At 41.7% G+C, this 20,916-nt stretch overlaps 1 protein-coding gene across 1 annotated transcript; it reads right to left on the bottom strand.

Moving 5' to 3' along the window:
* Positions 1–17,654, bottom strand: LOC115774344 (potassium voltage-gated channel subfamily H member 5-like). The gene is made up of 12 exons (XM_030721564.1): positions 17,383–17,654; positions 16,062–16,185; positions 15,822–15,928; positions 15,533–15,661; positions 12,525–12,640; positions 12,042–12,434; positions 11,835–11,924; positions 10,833–11,262; positions 5,470–5,669; positions 4,773–5,025; positions 4,348–4,544; positions 1–2,057 (listed from the first exon to the last, which is right to left on the bottom strand). Exons 1-12 carry the CDS (start codon positions 17,453–17,455, stop codon positions 981–983), a joined length of 3,189 nt encoding a protein of 1,062 aa, XP_030577424.1. The 5' UTR covers positions 17,456–17,654; the 3' UTR covers positions 1–980.
* Positions 17,655–20,916: the final 3,262 nt, after the last annotated feature.

The raw sequence follows: 20,916 nt of genomic DNA on the forward strand, positions 1-20,916 counted from the left end.
CCTTACAGTTCATACTGAGATGATTTGCAGTCACAGAAAACTATGCCGTCATCATTTACAGAATTTACTCAGTATTTTCAAAACCATATGAACAAATGGGGTTTAGTGCACTGGACCCTTCATTTAGATATGCATAGTAACCCACCATTTAAAATGCATTAAAACAGGAAATAGATTACCCTTTATCTTACAAAACCGCTAAATAGTGAAATTCAGTCTGAGAACAAAGATACCTGAGCAAGATGCAAAGCTACATGAAGAAATGTACAATAAGTCTGCTGCAATAACCTGCTGACATGTACACATCTTGTTGCAGAAAAATAAATCTTTAAAAGTCCAAAAGTGACATTATTGTATTGCTTTTTTTTTTCCTTTACATGCATGTGAAATGAGTTTCTAAATAAGGTAATGCATATGTATCATCATTAACATTATATCTCATCAAAAACAGCTCGCAGTGAGGCTTTGCTATTGTAAGGCACATTTAATTACCTGACAATTAACTCTGAAGGTAGTCGATCCACTGAGGACGAGCAACAAAAACTCTCGATTCCCCCTCTTAAATAAGATAGACAGCCATCTATTTATCATACATTGTGCACGTGGAAGGTTCAAGGTTTTCTACCAAAAACTGTAAACTGACTTCCAGAAATGTAAAGAATCAAAATATGCAGCTTGTGTTCTCCACCATATTTTCATTAAACTTGCATGTTTCATTAAGCACCTTCGTCATACGTGAATTGTAGCTATAATGTGTGCATCGTTTCTTAGAAACATATTCGTTTGTTTATTATTTGTCCCCGTTTCTTCTCACACACAAGTTAAAAGTGTCTCATAAGTTAAAAGCTATAAGATAAATCCCTGGATTCTTGTGGTGCTAAGGTAACATGAAAACAATTTCTGCATGCAATCAAGTATTAAGTTTGTGGTCCAGCAGGACATGCATGATGCTTATTTAAATATTTTTTTATTAAGAAAATTTAAAGAGCCCCATCATCGGTTTTTGGTGAGGACGGCCTGGAGGTGGTCACCGAATCTTGACTTTTCCGTCTTGCTTTTGGAGAGGACACCGGTGGCAGCGAGAATCTCCTTTTGATTGACAGCAACCTGAGGATCTCGCTCACCTGAGCCTCGAGGAGTGACAGTCGGCCGCTCAGTATCTGAATGTCTCCTTTCAGCTCCAGCTTGGCTGCGTGCAGCGTCGTTTGAAGCAGAGCTTGTTCAGACAGCGGCTGTACAAAGGAGTGTCTGAGGGAGACCTCGGCGTAAACACCGAGACTGTGCTCGAATGGATTTCTCTCCATGGGGCTCTTTTCCAATGGGCTTCGCTCAAAGGAGCTTCTTGAATCTCCTGCCCGGTCGATGCGTAGATCGCTCTTTGTGATACCACTGTCACAGGAGTCGGTTTTATGCAGGGCGCTTGTTTCCTCACCTGCATTGTTGCTGCCCTCCGTGCTTCCCCTCTCTCCACCTTCCCCTGATTCCTGGTTCTTTTGGGGGGCTGCAAACTGTTCTGAGGACTGCAACGCTTTCGGCCACTCATCTACTTTCTGTGTCTGCTTCTCCTGCTCAACAGCAGGGCATGCTGATTCAGCAAACGTAGCATTTCTAAACTTTGCCCAGCCTCTGACAGCCCTGCTGCTACCTGCAGCACCCTCCCCACCTGCACCACTGCTCTGACTGCACTGACTCTCTGCACAAGGCTTTGATACAGACTCCACACCCTCCTGTGTGCAGTTTTGCTCTGACTTTTCAGGTACGTTGCAGCCGCTTCCCCCTCCTGCCAAGCTGTACTCCTGCTGCTGCGGCGGGGGAGATACCGACTGACTGGACTGAGTGTAAGAGTTTGAGTCGGTGTGCTGCTGGCGGTGCTGCAGCTCCACCTGCACGCAGTTATGATCCAAGTAGGTGTTGGACTCTCCTGCTGTTTGAGCATCTCTATGCTGTCTGAACTTCTGGAACAACTTGCGAACAGGGTGGTCTTCAGGAATGGAGAGAGCAACATCACTCTGACGCTCCTGCTCCCTCTTCACATCAGCAATCTTTCTGAAGATCACCTGCAAGAGGGAGAGTCTGCATGAGGACACTGATGCAGGACACACTGCAAATTGTCGTAGCTGCCCCAAACTTGCTGCATACTCTAGTGCAGGGCTCTTCAACTCCAGGCCTCGAGAGCCCCTGTCCTGCAGGTTTTAGATGTGTCCCTGATCCAACACACCTGAATCAAATGGCTGAATTACCTCCTCAGTATGCAGTCAAGTTCTCCAGAGTCCTGCTAATGACTTCTATATTTGACTCAGGTGTGTTGAAGCAGAGATACATCTAAAACCTGCAGGACAGGGGCTCTCGAGGCCTGGAGTTGAAGAGCCCTGCTCTAGTGCTTGACCTGGATGAAGCAGATTGCACAAAGGAAGCATAATGCAGCTTTAAAGCAAGGATAACTGCCTGCAGCTGTTACCAATGCTGGAATATTTATGAGCCCACAGCAGCAATGCACAAGGGAAACCATTAATGGAGAAACAATTCAATAATGGAGGACAATTTAAGCTCTGAGTCTCCTGAATTCCTTCTGAAGACAAAGGAAAGAAATGTCGATCAACTCCAAGCATCTTGCTGCCTTCGCCACTTTTAAATTCCCGGTTCTGATACCACTCTGGTAACAACTTTCATTGTAGTAGCTGAGAAGTTCATCTGTGAAACTCCTACTCCCCTGAATCCCAGATTAAAGCTCCCTGTGTGGTGATGGTTTTTCTACAAACTCTCTCAGCTGTTTGGACTGGTGTATTAATGGTTCAATAATTAGCATTCAATTTCTATAATATCATCTGTGCATTAATCTGAAACTGACTAGTTTAGCTATTAAAAACCAACATAGAAGATAACTCAATCCTGGGCTTATCCTGCAAGAATTTAGCTCAGTTAGAATGAAGTTAGAAAGTTATGTCATGAACATGCAAGGGAACTGAATACATAAAGATAATTAGATTACATAGGTTAGAGTACTATGCAAAAATCTTGAGCCACCCCTTATTTCTTTATATTTTATAAAGTGGTCTTGAGCAGTAGTTTTCCAGGTTTTCTGAAGGTCTTCAAAGTTTTTCTTTGGAAAACGGCTACTTTTTCTACTCATTTTCAACCCAGTCCTCGTACCTAAAGATTCAGAGGAATGTTTTGTTTGTTAAACCACTTAAGAAGCATTATAGGCATTAGAGAAGCCCAGGTTTTCAAAGATATGCCAAAACTTGGCATCTCAGCATTGTGTGCAGTGTGTTTTTTTTTATTGAAAACAGCCTCATAAGCACCTCATATAAACCAGTCGTGAACAAAGAACAACAAACTACATGTAGTGGTGTGACTTGACGGGAACATCCATTAAGAACTTAAAAGATAATATTACAGCAGTATATATAAATTAGAAACCTACTCTCAAGGCTGGAAAGTAAAGTATCTCAGTGCTGTAAAGGGATCAATATGTGTAGCCTCGAGAACCTGTGTGAAATATTAGAGCCTTAGTTTAGACTGGCTTTGCACTAATTTTTTGTGATTGCCCTTTTTGCAGACAGGCTCTGAAATCTGGATGGAGACGGCGTGCACATGCAGATTTATTTAAGTTTATTCTTTTCACATTCCAGCTGTTTAGTCTCAGCTTGTAATTTGATAAAAAGGCTCTCTGAGCGGTCGATGCAAAGAGAAAAGTGATATAGACCTATAGTCCATTTACCACAACACACGTTATGGAAAACTATAAGCAGCTCTGCCTCGTACTCAGGTATTCCATGCTGCCTAGCTCAAGGCCACAGCACATGTGGTATGATAGAAGTCTCATCTGTAAAGAAGGGATTTAATTAAAATTTTTGTCCAAGTTTATAAACATTTTTGCTCTCTTTCTGTGCTTTTATTGAGTTAGAAAGGACAATTGTGTCGATGTGTCATTGAAATACTATATTTTGCACATTTTTGTTTGGTCTGTGATTTTAGTCTGTTAGGTGGTTGCTAGGCAACATGACTGCGTCATAAAATCTGATATAGTTATACCTGTGTGTCAAGTTTGGTTACTGATTGTGTAGGAGGAGTTTGTGGACAGAGACTAAGTGTAATGAAGTAAAAATGCTGCATGTATAAAGGAGCAGGTTTGGTTGACTCAAATTTGTTGCAGATTGTAAAGGCAGATGGCTACACATTGGTGGTTTTAGTGGTATAATGTCCCCTGTTGAAGTTAAATTGGGGAGTCAGATTTTTTGCCTTTCTTGCTTTAAGCTGAACGTAACAGCTGCGTTTGACCAGCATCGATTACAAACAGGAAGGACAGAACAGCCGTAAAGGTTTTTTTTTTTTTTTTTTTTTTACCCGTTTTCGCAGGTTACAGGTGAGGATGAGGTGGCGGGAGAACGAGTTGGCGAATGCCGTGTAAAATTCCAGCACCCGCATCAGAGGCTCTCTCCGGATGACGTGCAGATCGCAGTACGTCAGCGCTCGCACGTTGGCACAAGCTCGAGCCAGTGAGGTCTCTTTCCAGAACGCGTCTCCAAACACGTCACCTTTACCTGCACAGGGCCAGACATTACTTTGCGTACTTACAACAAGCTTTTAAGATAAACATCTAATGGATCAGAGAAATATAAATTTAAAGGGGATAAAATCTATCACATTTAGGTAATATCAGTGTAAAAGGGGCTTCGGAAAACACTTTGCACTGACACAATCTTCGCTGTCATAACTGAGAGCCGCTGCTAAAACTTGGCTGCTCTCAGCATAATGTTCCACTGGATTACCTAGTATTGCGATGACCTCATCATCCTGGATTACTTCGAGTGAACCCGAGACTACAAAGCAGAGCGTATCGACGCTCTCCCCGATGTGGAAGATGAGGTCTCCAGGTGCGCAGTGTGTGGTCTGAAACTCCACAGCGAGAGAGCGCAAACAGCCGTCACTCGCCAGACGAAAGGCTGGATGGTCATTGAACACCTGCCTGTTGAGGTGGACGCAGATGTCTGCACGCATGTCTTTAGGACAGATAGCGAGAACCTAAAAGAGATGGTGAGATTTTACAGCAAACAATGCATCATCCAGGGAGATTAAATATGTAACATTTCCAGCTGCTCACCTGCAAGACATATTAATGGATATTTTAATACCCAAGATTTAACAAAAGGCAAGCTGCTTAATTAGGCTGTTGCAAAAATCCATAAAGCAAAGCATGAATGTTTAAAGACCTGCAGTAGTGATCATTATTGAGGCAATTATCAATCAAAGCTAAACCTACACTCTGCTACCACTCTGGATTACAACATGGCCAAATATAACTCGGTCTGGGATTATAAGGACAGACAGACATAACTGAGGCATCCTAACTTCACAGAAGGACTATGCTAAGTTTAAGTAACTGCACATCAGTTTGATAAATAAAAACATATTACCACATTGTTTTTGAAAGCACCCCTCCACTTCAACTTTTGCACAGATCTGTACCTTATCTGTGTCAATGCCCTTAGACATGGCCCAGGTGGAGACAATGAAGTCCATAACCCTCTCGCTCAGACCTTTGGGAACCTGATAAAGCTTGAGAAAGTCACGCACGTTGTTGAGCATTTCGTGGTAGCGGTTTGTGTTGGTGTACATCTGCTGAAAGATGGTGGTGACGTTTCCAAAGATGGTGGCATATAACAGTGCTGAAAGAAAAGATGAAGAGCAAAATCAGGTACTGTGGGGTGGGGGTGGGGGGGCAGCCATACTGAAAAGCAGGGCAGCTTTACTCAACAACAAGAGGCGGGAGAGCATGTTTTAGGTCATCTTATTTATTCAAACTGAAGTTTATATGGAAGTCTGACAAATAATCATATTTATGAGATAACAGTATCCAGCTTTTGGCGCTGGATCCTATCCCAGCTGATATAGCAGGAAAGGTGAAGTACACCCTGGACAGGTCACCAGTCTGTTGCAGGCCAAAACCAGAACGTGCTGATACTTAAAAGAGCAATTCTGCCCTCTAACTGTACAATGCTTTCCACGCTACCAGCTGACACACGACCACATGAAAGCTTGTGTTTGACCCACATTTTTAGCATGTGGCAAGATAAAGTGACTCTTTCATCAAACCTTTTCCCTCCAAACTATAGTCTTCAAACAAACCAGCTCATCTACTTGCCTTTCTAGGCCTTTGAGGAAATGTTGCAGCTTGTCATAAAGTCAAAGGTAAGGCTTCCTCCTGATAAGGAGTAAACCTGTAGACCCTGTTCGTGCAGAATGGTTGTTCCTCCAAGCCACTGTGAGCAAAACCTTCTTGCAGCTCCTCTGCAGTCATATGAAGGCTTTTGCTTTGCCCACCTGCCCAGCAGATATTTTTATTATGGAATTATTTAATATGGGGTTTAATGAGACAAAATTGTGGAGGCACTCAGTTAGCTTTGTTTTTAGGAGTTCATGGTTGATGAGTGTTCCAAAGATCTGTAAGCCCTTGAAATGCCATCATCTTTTCTTAATGGCAGTTCCTGAATGGATGGATGGATGAAGGCCTAATAAGCTAAAGGTTTTAGAACAAAGTTTGGATAAAAAATACAAAAACAAATCTAAACTGTGAACATGTCACTGTGTAGTTTTATCTATTTCAGTTTGTGAAATGGAAAGTGCTGCTGCTCCACTTTTAGCCCCACCCCACTGGGGCACTTTGGGCCAAGTGGGTGGCACGGTGTTGCAGTGGTTAGAACCACCGCCTCAGAGCAAGAAGGTCCTGGGTTTGAATCCAGTCTTTTGATGTGGAATCTGCATGTTCTCACCATGCCCATAGTCCAAAGACATGCGGTTAGTGGGGATAGGTGTGAATGTGAGCATGAATGGCTGTCTCTATGTGTTAGCCCTGCAACAGACTGGTGACCTGTCCAGAGTGTACCCCACCTCTAGTCCTATGACAGCTGGGATAGGCTTTTTTTTTTTTTTAATAATAATGACCAAATTATGTAGTTTAATCATGATTGCCCAAATGTTTACATGAAGTTGTTTACTACAATCTCCTAATTTATACGTGACACATTTTATTAATAATGCTGTAATTCATTGGTGTATAAATTAAATGAATTTAAAGGTTTCAAAGAGTTTACAGTGAGAGAAAAATAAAAACCTCATTTGACATAATGCTGTATGAGTACTACAAGCATATAATTACTATATATTGGTTATGATAATATTAACAATAATTTTTTTTTTTGAATTTGGACGAAACTCTTTGGTGATTTTTTTTTTTGCAAATAATGGAATTTTGTTTTGTAATTTAGTGAAGTGTAAATACACAGAACACCACTGACAGTGCAGTTTTCTTAAACACATGCATGCACAGCCTCATATACACAATGAGGCATGGGCTAACTCTTTATGATATAATTTCCAATCCACATTTCCTCAGTAAGAGCGCTGTGCTGCAGTGACCTCAAAGAGTCAGTCAGCATCTCTTATTGCGAGGTTTTATCCACTCAACGGGAAAGCTTCGTCTCCGGTCGCCACAGCGTGATCACAGAGGTTAGGATACATATCTAACGTGATGGCTCATTGTCCACTTACTACACCCGAGCCTGCAGGCAAACCAGCCCTCTCTTCGATTCCCTCTCCACTCACATAATTACTGTATCTATAGCAGGAGATTTATGTGCCATGATTGAAGCCGACACTGCAGTGTGACTGAATGATCTTTGTGAGCCAGGCACCATCAGAATAATGGGTGTTTACTTTCGGTTGTACAAAGCTTGAAGCGTGGCTGTCACTTTCTGTGTTCTCACTGGTCTTATTGCATCACTCTACATGCTGTTTTAGAGGAGTGGGCCAAAGGTTAATGCACAAAGGCGAGTGATGACCAAGGTACTATACAGGCAATGGCACTGAAGGTGAACCTATTACTCTATCTGCAGTGTGTGATGAAAGCAATACACTGGAATAAAAATAGACATTTCTATTTTGGTGAAGTGGAACCACCAAAGGTTATTAAGATACAAAATATATAACTTCAGAAAATAAACCCACTGGTTTGTTTTTTAAATAAAGCATTTGTCTGTGTGGCATTAATATCATTACAACATTAAGTTCTTGCTAGTTTATGAAGTTGCGTTATGAATATTGCGTGACTTATATGTAGACTTATATAACATAATGCTTAATTTCTAAGTTCATGTTACACAAGACTCTATATAAGCTTCATGCTCAGCAAACTGACAGTCATGTCCCAAACTCAAAGTCATGTAACACAGAGAATGTAAAGATACATATTTGTATTTGCTGAAGCTTTTAAAGGCAAATCAGAACAGAATGAAGTATTCCACTTTGTACTGACCGTGTGCAACACAGAAGAACTGCAACAGCATTTGTTCCCTGCATTTAAAAAAAGCAATTAAAAGAGGAGAACTTAAGGAGGAAAACGACTGACTGAATTAAGACGCGATACTATTCTGATATGATGGCCGGCCCACAGACAGACACTCACAGAGCAGGCTGTGATGGGCGCTGAACATGTCACTTTTGATTATTGACAAAGCCGAAACTCAGAGTGGTTCAAGCACCGCGGCTGCAGCTAAATGTGAATACATGACGAGAACGAAGAGAAGAAAATGTTGTCTGTGGCTTATTTTGTCCTCTAAGGTAGAAACACTTATTTCCCTTTCTGATTAGTGAATACTATCATTGTCAAAATGGGATTTTAAATAATAAACTCTCGTTTTGTTCCATTAGGGTGGCAGTTACAGACAGACAACCTATTTACACCCCTGGCTAAAAAAACTTTAAGTGTGTTGGATCAATTATAACATCTCCTTACTGTTTTTGTCAAAAGGGTTTTACATGGTGATCTTGATGGCTGCTGGCTTTACAGCTTTCATGGAGAAATTTTACACTGAAATTTCTTTTTAGTATGTTTTAAATGGATGCCTATTTTATATTCTTGTGAAGCTAATACACTCACAGGCCACTGTGTTAGGTACACTTATCTAACTGCTCATTAAGGCAAATATCAGCCAATCACATGACAGCAACTCAGAGCATTTCGGCATATAGACATGGTCAAGATGACTTGCTTAAGTTCAAACTGATAATCAGAATGGAAAAAAGAGATGATGTGACATGGCTGTTGGTGCCAGATGGGATTTTTTTCCACATAACCATCTCTAGGGTTTACAGAGAATGTTCTGAAAAGGAGAAAATATCCAGTGAGTGGCAGTTCTCTAGGTGGACATGCCTTCTTGAGGTCAGAGGAGAATGGCCAGACTGCTTCAAGCTTATAGGAAGGCAACAGTAACTCAGATAACCGCCCGTTACACCCATGGTATGCAGAACCACATCTTTGAACGCAAAATATGTCAAACCTCGAGGCAGATGGACTACAGCAGCAGAAGACCACACTGGGTGTCACTCCTGTTAGCTAAGAACTGGTAGCTGAGGCTACAATTTGCATGAGCTCAGCAAAAGATTGGAGAAACCTTACCTGGTGTGAGTCTCGGGTCAGAATTTGGCATAAAAAAACCATGAACGCAAGGATAAATCCTGGCTTGTATCAAAAGTTCAGGCTGCTGGTGGTGTAATGGTGTGGGGAATATTTTCATGGCACACTTTAGGCCCCTTAGTACCAAATGAGTTTTGTTTAAATGCCCCAGTCTACCTGAGTATCGTTGCTGACCATGTCCATCCCTTTAGTGTACCCATCTTTTGATGTCTGCTTCCAGCAAGAAAATGTACCATGTCACAAAGCTCATATCACCTCAAACTGATTTCTTAAGGATGACAGTGAGTTCACTGTACTCAAATGGCCTTCACAGTTACCAGCTCTCGATCCAATAGAGCACCTCTGGGATGTGATGGAACGGGAGATCGACATCATGGATGTGCCAACAAATCTGCAGCAACTGTGTGATGCTATCATGTCAATCTGTGCCATGAAGAGTTAAGGCAAAAGGTGTACCTAATAAAGTGGCAAGTGGGGGTATGTAGGTTATCATGCAACATAATAAAAGACAATACATACAGAAAAGAAAAAATGGTTCAAAAATATCTTATTAAATCAAAATTTAAACCTATAGTCTGATCTGCAATGTTTCACTTTCACTTTGTTGAAAATGTAAAAAGTCAATAGCAGGTACATAAAAACATTCATTTCTAAACAAAGTCATCAACAGAAAATACATTTTCAGTGCTGTACGCTATGTTAACTTTGTGTAACAGCAGCCATGTATTGATCACAGCAAGCTGGGACTTAATTTCCCGCACACCATGAAGATCCTCCCCATATTGTATAACTTATATACCATATGTTGCTTTACTGGCAGCTGGTAGATAGCCAGCAGGACTGTGGAGAGCACGTTATCTTGACTAGCATGCAAGTAAGTGCGACCAGATTGTTTCATCTCCTGCAAGGTTCAACTGGCATATTCTGAATGGATGAATGCACAAATGACATCAAAGGACGTATGCTTTGTTTGGTGTGGAGTGATGGGGACACAGGACAGTTTTTGTTGTTGCAAAGCTGTTGTTCTGTCAAACTTTACCTGCAAGAGATGCTATTGAATATTGTTAAAACATTGCTTCCTAGTTTCAAGTGCTGTTTAAAACTCATGGATTATGCCATTATATGACACTATTACACTATCACATTGCAGCTGCCAGATAAATGATTTGAGCCTCAGCATAACAATAGCTAAAACTCCAGTAACCAAACTGGAGGGATCTGGCATTTGAAGGTGAATGTATTTTAAGGTTTTTTAATTAAAAAAAAAAAAAAAAAGATTTCCAAGGTTTTGTGAAACCTTTGGAGCAACTTTAAATGTGATGAATACTGAGAATGTGTGTGGTGACTGAGTACTTACAGCCCACCATCATCATAGCCACAGAGAAAATCTTCTCGCCATCCGTTGTTGGAGCAATGTTACCAAATCCAATGGTGGTCAGACTCGTCATGGTGAAATAAAGAGAAGAAATGTACAGCGTGTCTTTGTTAGGACCCCCTTCCCACCGCCCGTTACCGCTGACATTGTAGCGGTAAGGAGTTCCAATGCTCAGTGCCAACTGGTAAAGCCAGCTGTCTGTCTGAATGGTGTTGGTGGTCTCATCGATCACCTCGTGGTCCCCAATGCTGTACCAAATGCAGGCAAGCCAGTGAGCCACCAGGCCAAAGACACACACCAGCAGGACCAGGACCGCAGCTCCATACTCCAGGTAGTGGTCCAATTTTCGGGCCACGCGGCCCAGACGGAGCAGGCGGATGACTTTAAGGGAACTGAAGAGGCTGCTGAGACCCTACAGAGTGAGAAAAGGGAAATGTGAGCTAGTACACCCTAGACATGTCACCAATCTATCACAGGGCTAACACAGAACAGACCACCATTCACACTCACATTCACACCTACAGCCAGTTTAGAATCACTGTTAAAATAGTGCTCCGCACAGAAAAGGCCCCAGCCTGCCAGTGGATTCAAACCCAGAACCTTCTTTCTGTGAGGTGACGTGCTAACCACTGCGGCACCATACCACCTGAGTTTGTGGATATTATTGGTGATATTGTCAAAGTTCTGGGTTGAAAACTTAAAACAAAGAGCTCAAAGATTCTGAAATATTCCATAAAACAGGCAACTTCCAACTTTGTGATTATTCAGTGTGAGTTTGTCACCACGAGGGATCAATAACATGACCTGATTTTCATCCAGCCATCCATTCTCTTTCGCTTATCCAATTCAAGGTCACAGGGGGGCCAGAGCCTATCTCTGTTACAGGGCGAGAGGCAGGGTATACCCCGGACAGGTTGCCTGATATCAGTTTTTAAAAACCATATTTATCATAGCAGATTTAAAGAAAGACATAAATTTACTTACTGGGAGCACAGAGTCTTCTGTCCGTGTGCTATTCCTGTGGAAGTGTGACTCACGAAGATGACCTGCCGAAGAGGCATGTGTGAGGATATCCTACATTAAAACAAAAAAAAATAACAGAAGCATTTTAATGTTTACATTGAAAGAACTACCACTGTCTGAGCAATTAATCCCACATTATAAGAATTATCATTATTCAAGTTTACTCACGTCGTCACCATTTTCAAAGGCGTTGATGATATCGTAGGGCAGGCAGGACAGCAGGTCGATAACAAACCACGTCTTCAGGTAATTCATTCTAATGAGCTTGGCATCTGAAATCACCTCTCCAGCTGGACCCACAAAGGTGGTGTGGAAGTTAAGTACAATGTCAATCAAAAAGATGACATCGACAACACTGTCCACAACCAGCCAGGCCAAGTTGTTCTGCTTGGTCCTAAAGGAAACATTATAGGGCACCATGATGGCAGTGTAGAAGGTGAGGATGAGGATGACCCAGTCCCACGTGGTCTTGAAAGTGCAGTAGTGGAGGATGATGTGTGGAGGGGTCTTAGGGGCCTCCTGCTTGTACTGAGGGAGAATGTCTGATCCCAGCTGGAGAGCCTTTCATTGAGAGGAAACATTTGCCACCTTACTGATTTAACTGGTGTTATTCTTAAGAAGATTCTGGAAAGAAAACTGGGTCCTGCTCACCTCAGCCAGTCTGGAGGGCTTGTGGCTGACCTCCGACTTATTGAGTGGTGTTAACTGCTGCACCAGGTTTCGATTGTTGGCCAGTGCCCGTGTGAGCCTGGCAAACTTTGTCCACCCTGTCCACGGACAGCAACACAGACCGTTTTATGAATGCACACAGGACAACCTGGCATCCGGCATTATTTAAGAATAAAGGAACATTTAATAAAAATGTTAACACATTTTTATTTTACTGAGTATATGGCAGCAAACAAGACAGTCTATGGGAGTATTAAGTAATGTTTTTCTTTATTAAATGGGCAATAGACACATTTTGACTTGAACTTTTTGCCATTGAATAACAACATCTGTGTTTAGACTGGTTGCCTACTAGCCTCACTTTAACTGTGCGCTTCTGTCTGCTACCTGCCACAATCACAACTGCTCCGTCAAAACAGGAAGAGGACAGAGCATTTGTTTTCCTGACAGATGAAATTAGGAATGCTGAAACACTTGGAAACTTTACCCAGCAAAAGAAACCCTGTTCCAGTGCCCGAGGAAGCACAGAAGTGACAGAACCTGAAAGAACATAAAGAGTGGGCCCAAAAGTGACTTTCCATTTCTACAAGATTTATAATAAACAAACCTCGTGTACTTACAGCTAATATATCAAGGAACCACTGTGTGCATGTCTGTATTTCATCTATTTTGAAAGTCAAAACAAATGAAATACAGACATGCGCACAATCCACTTCACACTAAGAGGGTGTGCTCCTGCAGACACAAATAAGCGCAGTGCCAAATTTGAGGTCAATTGCATGCGCAATTGCACCTGGAGTGGTGGCCTAGGGGAGAAGAAGAGGGTTCATCACTGAGAGGACCCTGGTTCAAATCCTCGGGCTGGCATCACTCTGGGTCCCTGAGCAAGCCCACCCCCCCAGGTTGCTCCCTTGGCTGCCCCCTGCTCCATGCTGTGCTGTGTGTACTACATACTCCATGTGTGTGATGGGTTAAATGCAGAGAATGAATCTCACTGCATGTATATGTATGTGACAAATAAAGCTCTTTCTGAGGGGTGGTCTCAGTTCCAGTTTCTGTTTGCATTAGTTTATTTGTTCCCACAGTGTTTCTCATCCTCCTGTGGCTTAACCCTCTATGTCAAGTTCATTCTTGTGTCTGTGTTTCCCTGTTTAGCTGTTGTTTCTCACTTTCTGTTTAAGTTTGTTAGTTATTTGTCTCCTGAATCTCGTGACTAGTTTTACCCCCCCCCTTGTTTTGTTGCCTCGGTTGAATTCAGCTGTGCCTTGTTACCCTTTAGCTTCCAATCTCCCTGATTAGCCTCATGTGCATAAATAGTCCCTTCCTTCCTTTCCTCTCAGTCTTTGGGTGTGCTTCAATAGTCTGTTTTGCTTAGGAATAAGATCTGTTCCAATTCTCCAAATACTAAGGAAAGGAGCTTCAGTGCTTCCTTTATTGCTTCCTTTAGCAGAGGATGCACTGGGACCATCCTTTATGAAAGGAGAGGAGAAAATGCCATAATTCATTGTAACAGACCATCCGACCATTCATAAAAACAATCAACGTAACAAAGTGGTGCAGATCATGTACATGTTAATTATAACTGCATTTTCCATTTCATCCCATAACCCGCTGATATATTTAGAGTATTTAACAACATGCATGTGTTTCCCTCTGGAAACAGTGAGGCAGTTCAGAACCACAACACAACCACAACAGGCATAAGACATGATTTTTTTTTTTTTAGCATTCGTCCAATTTGCAGTAAACTGTGTGCCACAGACTTTGTAATTCACCTTTGCGTGACTCATCAAAATATTCTCCTCCTGAATACATTTGCCATAAAGCCAGTGGCAAAAAAAAAATCCTGTTCATACCTTTCAGTCACAAAATTGTCACTCACTGTGCTTCTTTAGTAAATCCAGCAGCTTTTTAAAATCAAAAGAAGGCTTTGTACTTCTGCAGATGTTAGCAAATCTGGCTCTATATGTTCCTTTTTCTTTAAAATTCCAACCTCATTTTTCACAGGCTGTTCTCCTTTAAATGGCCTGCATAAAGCAACAGGGTTAGAACAAGTTGGTGAAGAAAGACGCGCATTTTGTAGTCCATCTTCTGAAATTTGTAGTTTCCACATGGCAAACGTCCAGCATCACGCGTCACGTAAGGTCATTCAGATTCTCAAAGCACTGCTCTTCTCTTTTCTTAACTCCTTAAACGCTCCACGCAACTCTGCAGATTCATGACTTCAATAAATCCCAACTTTAAATATATACTGAAATTGAATTTTTTAGAAATAGAAGCTACTTTCAGCTGCTTCCTTATTCACACAGTGGGTGGCTCCGCATATTTGATTTGGCAGATTTTTACACTGGATGCCCGTCCTAACACAACGCCCAAGGGATTTGTGTCTCCTCCCCAGCGTGAACCATCTTTCACTTGTTAGGCAAATATGTAAACCACCACACTGTGGAGGCATAATCAAGACAATTCAAAATTTTCATATTTTTGAAACCACCAAAATAGATTTGATCTTGAATGAGCACAGTGTTATGTAGCTCAGCAGTATAAGTTAATGCAATATGTTTCAGCAGCTCCGAGACAATAACGGTCTTGATAGCTTGCTGCTGTTTCCGTCTTCACTGGAAAACCTGCCTTTTTTGTACCAGCAGTATTTTCATACAGCTACCTCCTCCTTGTGCCCTTACTATCATTTAGCTCTGCTTGATGTATGTAAAAAGTCTCTTTATGCCCGGGGACATGGTCTCACAGAGACCAGTGTTCACTGACCCGGACAAATAACACCTGGACAGTTGCATGTTACACACCAGGGGAAAAAAAGGCTTTTTAAGTCACAGCAACTCATACGCGCTCACGACCTTTCACCCTCCTTTGTCTTTCATTCTAACGGCTGGACCTTTAGAGATCGCTCCAAACCTTTCCATGTAAAAATGCCAGAAATGCAGAATAATGTCAGTTGGCACTCATTTGGACGGTAACATAAACTCCCTCACCTCTTGTGGAGTCATCCTCAATTGGCTGTTTGAACAGAGTGATATCTCTGAAGGTGCAGAGGAAAAGCACCACCTTGTCATTTTCATTTCTGATTGGGGCTATCTGCATGTAAAGCCATATTGGTGTTTCTGTGGGAAACAATCAAAATGAGAGTCCTGTATTAAGAGGACAACTGGGAAAAACTGCGACGTAGTACAGTATAAGAAAGAAAGTAAATGAGTGCATATCACTTCTAAACATGCATTTCATTTTTTTTTTTGTGATTCTAAAATATTTTATAGTACTTACTGTTCTTTGTATACAGGAGCACTTCATAGAAATTGGACTCATAATTGTCAAACGTTTGTCTGATTTTGTCTATGGTATTTTTATCAGTCAGATCGCCGTACATGAAACTGCAAAGTGAGGCAGAGAGACAAGGAAGAAAACATAATCAAACGTAGCAGCAGACCACACGAGGAAACTTCAAACATAAACTGTCCGCTGGTGCTTTACGTTCAGGTCATTCTAAGAAAAAGAGCATCTTACTTGCACGTGCTGCTCTTGTGCATGACCTCTGCTCTGTGGTATCTGGACAGCTTGCAGAATCCATCGTTGCTGTATACGACCGGCCACTCCACGATCTGTGCATTTCCCAACAGGAAGCTTGTTTCTGAGACAAAATGCAACAAATATCACAGATCACACAGTCAAGAGGACAATTAGTTATGCAACAATGAATCTATTTTATATCCCATTAAGAAAAAAAAGTTGCATTTTTGTAATGATTTATTTATGGTCTCTTTACGTGCCGACCACTCTCACAAATTATTTACCATATCAACAAGATGCAAATGTCATCCACATTTAGAGCAGTGGTGATCAGGTGAGTGGCAGAAATAGCTGTTTATGTTCCACTCCTAATGCAAATGAAATATTGATGAGGAGCTAAAAACTTATTCCGCTTTACTGCAGTTTCAGTGCAGTCTGCAGTCTTCAGACTAAAGGCTGACGGCATTTCTTCCAAATTAAACTCTGCAGGCTTTTGTTGTGGGACGCTCAGATAATAAAGACTAAATTTCAGATAATCATCACATTACTGAAGGGAAGAGTAAATTTTACACACACTGAATCAATCTTGCACGTCTCCATCTCTGCGTTTGTAAGAAAAACCTTCCGTTGTCATGAGAATAATGTCCGTATTGTCTCTCCTGCATACACTACTTTAAATTTTAAAATCAGCAATACTATTATTGGCTGTTTTGCTGACATGTGTTTCCTTTCTGGAAAAAAAAAAAAAAAAAAAGAAGTGTACAGAAAATCTATGCTCTACTCAGTGGCATGTGTAGCTAAGAGATAAAGTGCCATAAATCAAATTATAAAGGAAGGGCTGCAAATCCAATTTTTGCAAGAACGTGAATGCATGTTTTCATATTAGGAGAACTTTACTCTTCAATGCCTTTGAGCAGACACCGCGCATCAAATCTGAAGCTACAGACTGGTCTGAATTTCTTTTTTTTTTATGAACTTTATCTTCTGTCACAAGGTATAGAAATAAAATCAGCTACTAAAATGCTCAAATGACTGTCTTAAAATCTTCATAACATGATACTCATTATATGCGATGATGTAAAATCGCAATCATCACAAAAAGAATAGTCTTTATTTTGTCTTTATTCTCACCTACTTTCTGGTAAATTTTTACTTTAAAACAAAACAGGCGTTTGCTGATTCTGTTTTCCAGTAAACGGCACAAAATAACCATCGGTTTACTTTAGCATCCCAGTCCTGTGTTGGTTCCCAGACTGCCAAATCTAATCGAAAGCATTTATTTCTGGTTTCCATGTCAGAAGAAAAAAAAAAAACTCACCGCTGGAGCGCCTGACTATATTTTCCAGGAAAGTGTTCTGCGGAGCCACCAGCCCTCTTTTGCCCCCATGCATTATGGAGGTTTCAGGTCAGAGACTCGGTGCTGCTCAGTGGTCGCGCTGGTACTAACTGACCCTCTCCGCTGTCTGCCCGCCGGGAGCGCGGTCCACTAGAGTCAAGTTCACCGCGGTGGGGAACTGTGTATCCGGACTGAGGCTTCAAAAATAAAAGCCTCTTTGTGTAGTCTGGACTTGGTCCAGATTGGTGGCCAGTTGGTTGTGTGGAACAGGGTCAGTTGTAATTATTATGCGCAAGTGCTTCCACTGTAGCCACAACAATCTACACAAACTCAAAATGATTATATGCACTCATAAAATGAATGCCAACTGTTATTCACTGAGAAAACTAACCTTTATTTTTAAATACTTTTTCTTGCTTATTTCTGGTATTAATATATCTGGCTTCCACAGTGTCCAAACACATGAGCTGGCCTGAAATGTCTGATTATTTTCCGCATGAATTTAAATGCTGGAGTTGGAGACTTATTTGTATTTGAGAGACTTGTTAAAATATGTGATTTTATCTTTTTACTAGGGGTGGGACTTTAACGCGTTAATTTCGATTAATTAATTATGGGGAAATTAACGCGTTAAAAATTTTAACGCATTTTAATCGCACTTTGCACCGTGGAACGTTTCTCAGTGCGCGAGTTCCCGGCATACAGATTATATCGACGCACAATGTCCAAATTAGGGGCCGCATCCTGCGAAGGACCCGGCCCACGTCTTTCGCAGCCCACGAACACCACAAAGGCCGGAAGTGAGCGGCTAGCCTTCATATCAGCTGCCGTCACCTCTGCGTAGCTCATGTCGCCTAGCAACCGTGAGTGTGAAGCACAGCTGTGTAAAAGCAGCTGTTTAAACGGAGAACGAACTTTTTCTCCTTTTTGTGGTTTAATTTTAAGTCTTTAATTCAAAATAAGCTGTTAAAACAAGGATGACACATTTCAACATCAAGGAATACAGCTGAGAGAATGATTAATTTCCAACTATAACAAGTGAGACATTAATGTTGAATAAAACTATCCAGTTATGATGCTTAACTTTAATTTCAGGAGTTTATCACAGGAGTACTTCCACCCTTCGTTGGTCTGTGTAGTAGACTGGTGGGAAAATAAACAACATTTTGAAGTTTAAGCTTATGTATATTGATTCATTCATCAACTAAACTTAAATTAATATTTCTCATGCCAAATATTGAAATGCGATTAAAATGCGATTAATTTCGATTAATTAATTACAAAGCTTGTAATTAATTCGATTAATTTTTTTAATCGAGTCCCACCCCTACTTTTTACTATATATATAGATATGAATTAATGTAACAGACTGCCATAGGGAATTTTTAGAGTATAATTCAAATAAGTCATGCCTTCAGCGTTTCAGGGTTAGGGGGTTGAAGGAAAATTCAGTGCAAAAATCTTGAGCCACCCCTCATTTCTTTATATTTTGCTTCTAATGAGATTTTCTTGTAATTTTCAGCCTCTGATATGAATCATTCAAACATAAAATAAAATAAATTGTACTAACAAGGTGATTCCCAAAGAGCTTTTAGCTGAAAACCTGTCATATTTTGGCATGGAGTGCAGGTTCTTGACTCCTGGTCACTAAATCCTCATCAGAAATGGTCTCAGTGGAAGGAGCCATTCTTAAGGAAGGGAAACAGGGAGAAAGGGCTGAGGTATGCCACATTACATAAGAACTGGACTGAAAATCAGTGGCAACAGGTCTGATGGAGTGATGAATCCAAATTCTTGGTTCAAATCATTGTCAGTATGTACAGAGGAGGTCAGGAGAGAGGTATAACGGTGAGTGTCTACAGCCATCTGTAAAACACGGTGGAGGCTCTGTCAGGGTTCGGGGCTGCATTTAAGCCAGTGGTGTTTGTGGGGATCTTGTCAAAACTGAAGGAATTATGAATGCAGAAAAGTACAGTCAGATTTTGATCCACCAAGCATCTGACTGACTGCAGCTTCATTTTTCAGCATCATCTGACAATGAGTTGAGTTGAGCTGAATTGAGGTTTTATTGTCATTTCAGATATAAACAAGTATATATTGAAACAAAACAATGTTCCTCCAGGGTCCAGGGGTGCTACATAGAACAAAAAGTGCAAGACAAATTTAAATACAAAAAAATATATATACACTACATTAAATACAGAATAAGTTCTTATTCTAAAAGTAAGAAGTAATAAAGTAAGAAGACAGTACAATGGATGATCTACATTAATATACATTAACAGCATAGATTCTAGCAGCAAGATAACAAAGTAAGTGCAAATTGCAAGGTTGCAGTAGTGCAATAAAATAGCTGTGTGCATTAAGTTGTGTGTCAATAGGCCATCACGTATGTATGTGTGTAAGTCTATAATGTATGCATGTGTGTGTATGAGAGTCCGTCATGTGTGCATGTCAGTCCATCATATGTGTGTGTGTGTGTGTGTGTGTGTGTGTGTGTGTGTGTGTGTGTGTGTGTGTGTGTGTGTGTGTGTGTCTGAGTCCATCAGTTCAGGTTGGAGTTCAGGAGCCTGATAGCTTGTGGAATGAAGCTGTTGCACAGTCTGGTTGTGTTTGTGCAGTGGCTACCTCCTCCCAGATGGCAGGAGAGTAAAAAATCCTTTGTGAATGCAGCGGTTATTAAAAATGTTTGTGAGAGATGGAAGAGAGACCTTGATGAGACCCCTGCAGTTCGCCTACCGGCCTGGCATCGGGGTGGATGACGCCATCATCTACCTCCTGCACCGAGCTCTGACCCACCTGGAGAAGCCTGGAAGCACTGTGAGGATCATGTTCTTTGATTTCTCCAGTGCTTTTAACACCATCCAGCCAGGACTTCTGAGAGACAAGCTGGAACTGTCAGGAGTGGACCACCACATCTCCGAGTGGATACTGGACTACCTCACTGACCGCCCACAGTACGTGAGGACACAGGGCTGTGTCTCTGACAGGCTGGTCTGCAGTACGGGGGCCCCACAGGGAACTGTGCTGGCACCGTTCCTCTTCACCCTCTACACTGCAGACTTCTCCATCAACTCCCCACGCTGCCATCTGCAGAAGTTCTCTGACGACTCTGCCATAGTTGGCCTCATCACAGGTGAGGATGACTCAGAGTACAGACAGTGGACTCAGGACTTTGTGGACTGGTGCCAGCGGAACCACCTCCTGATCAACGCCGCTAAAACCAAGGAGCTGGTGGTGGATTTCCGCAGGCGCAGACCCACCACACGGACACCGGTGAACATCCAGGGAGTGGACATTGAGATAGTGGACTCTTATAAGTACCTGGGTGTTCACCTAAACAATAAACTGGACTGGACTCATAACACTGATGCGCTCTACAGGAAGGGTCAGAGCAGACTCTACCTGCTGAGAAGGCTGAGGTCTTTTGGAGTGCAGGGGACACTCCTGAAGACCTTCTATGACTCTGTGGTGGCATCAGCCATCTTCTATGCAGCAGTATGTTGGAGCAGCAGC

This window comes from Archocentrus centrarchus, chromosome 24, assembly GCF_007364275.1.
Source record: "Archocentrus centrarchus isolate MPI-CPG fArcCen1 chromosome 24, fArcCen1, whole genome shotgun sequence".
Classification (NCBI taxonomy): Eukaryota; Metazoa; Chordata; class Actinopteri; order Cichliformes; family Cichlidae; genus Archocentrus; species Archocentrus centrarchus.

Bases quoted from the DNA above. Each gene is read 5' to 3' on its own strand.
- LOC115774344 (XM_030721564.1), bottom strand. From the start codon at position 17,455: ATGCATGGGGGCAAAAGAGGGCTGGTGGCTCCGCAGAACACTTTCCTG. The intron at 15,662-15,821 runs GTAAGTACTATA...TGTTTCCCACAG, and splicing joins GCTCCTGTATACAAAGAACA to AAACACCAATATGGCTTTAC. The intron at 5,026-5,469 runs GTACAGATCTGT...CATCTCTTTTAG, and splicing joins AGGGCATTGACACAGATAAG to GTTCTCGCTATCTGTCCTAA.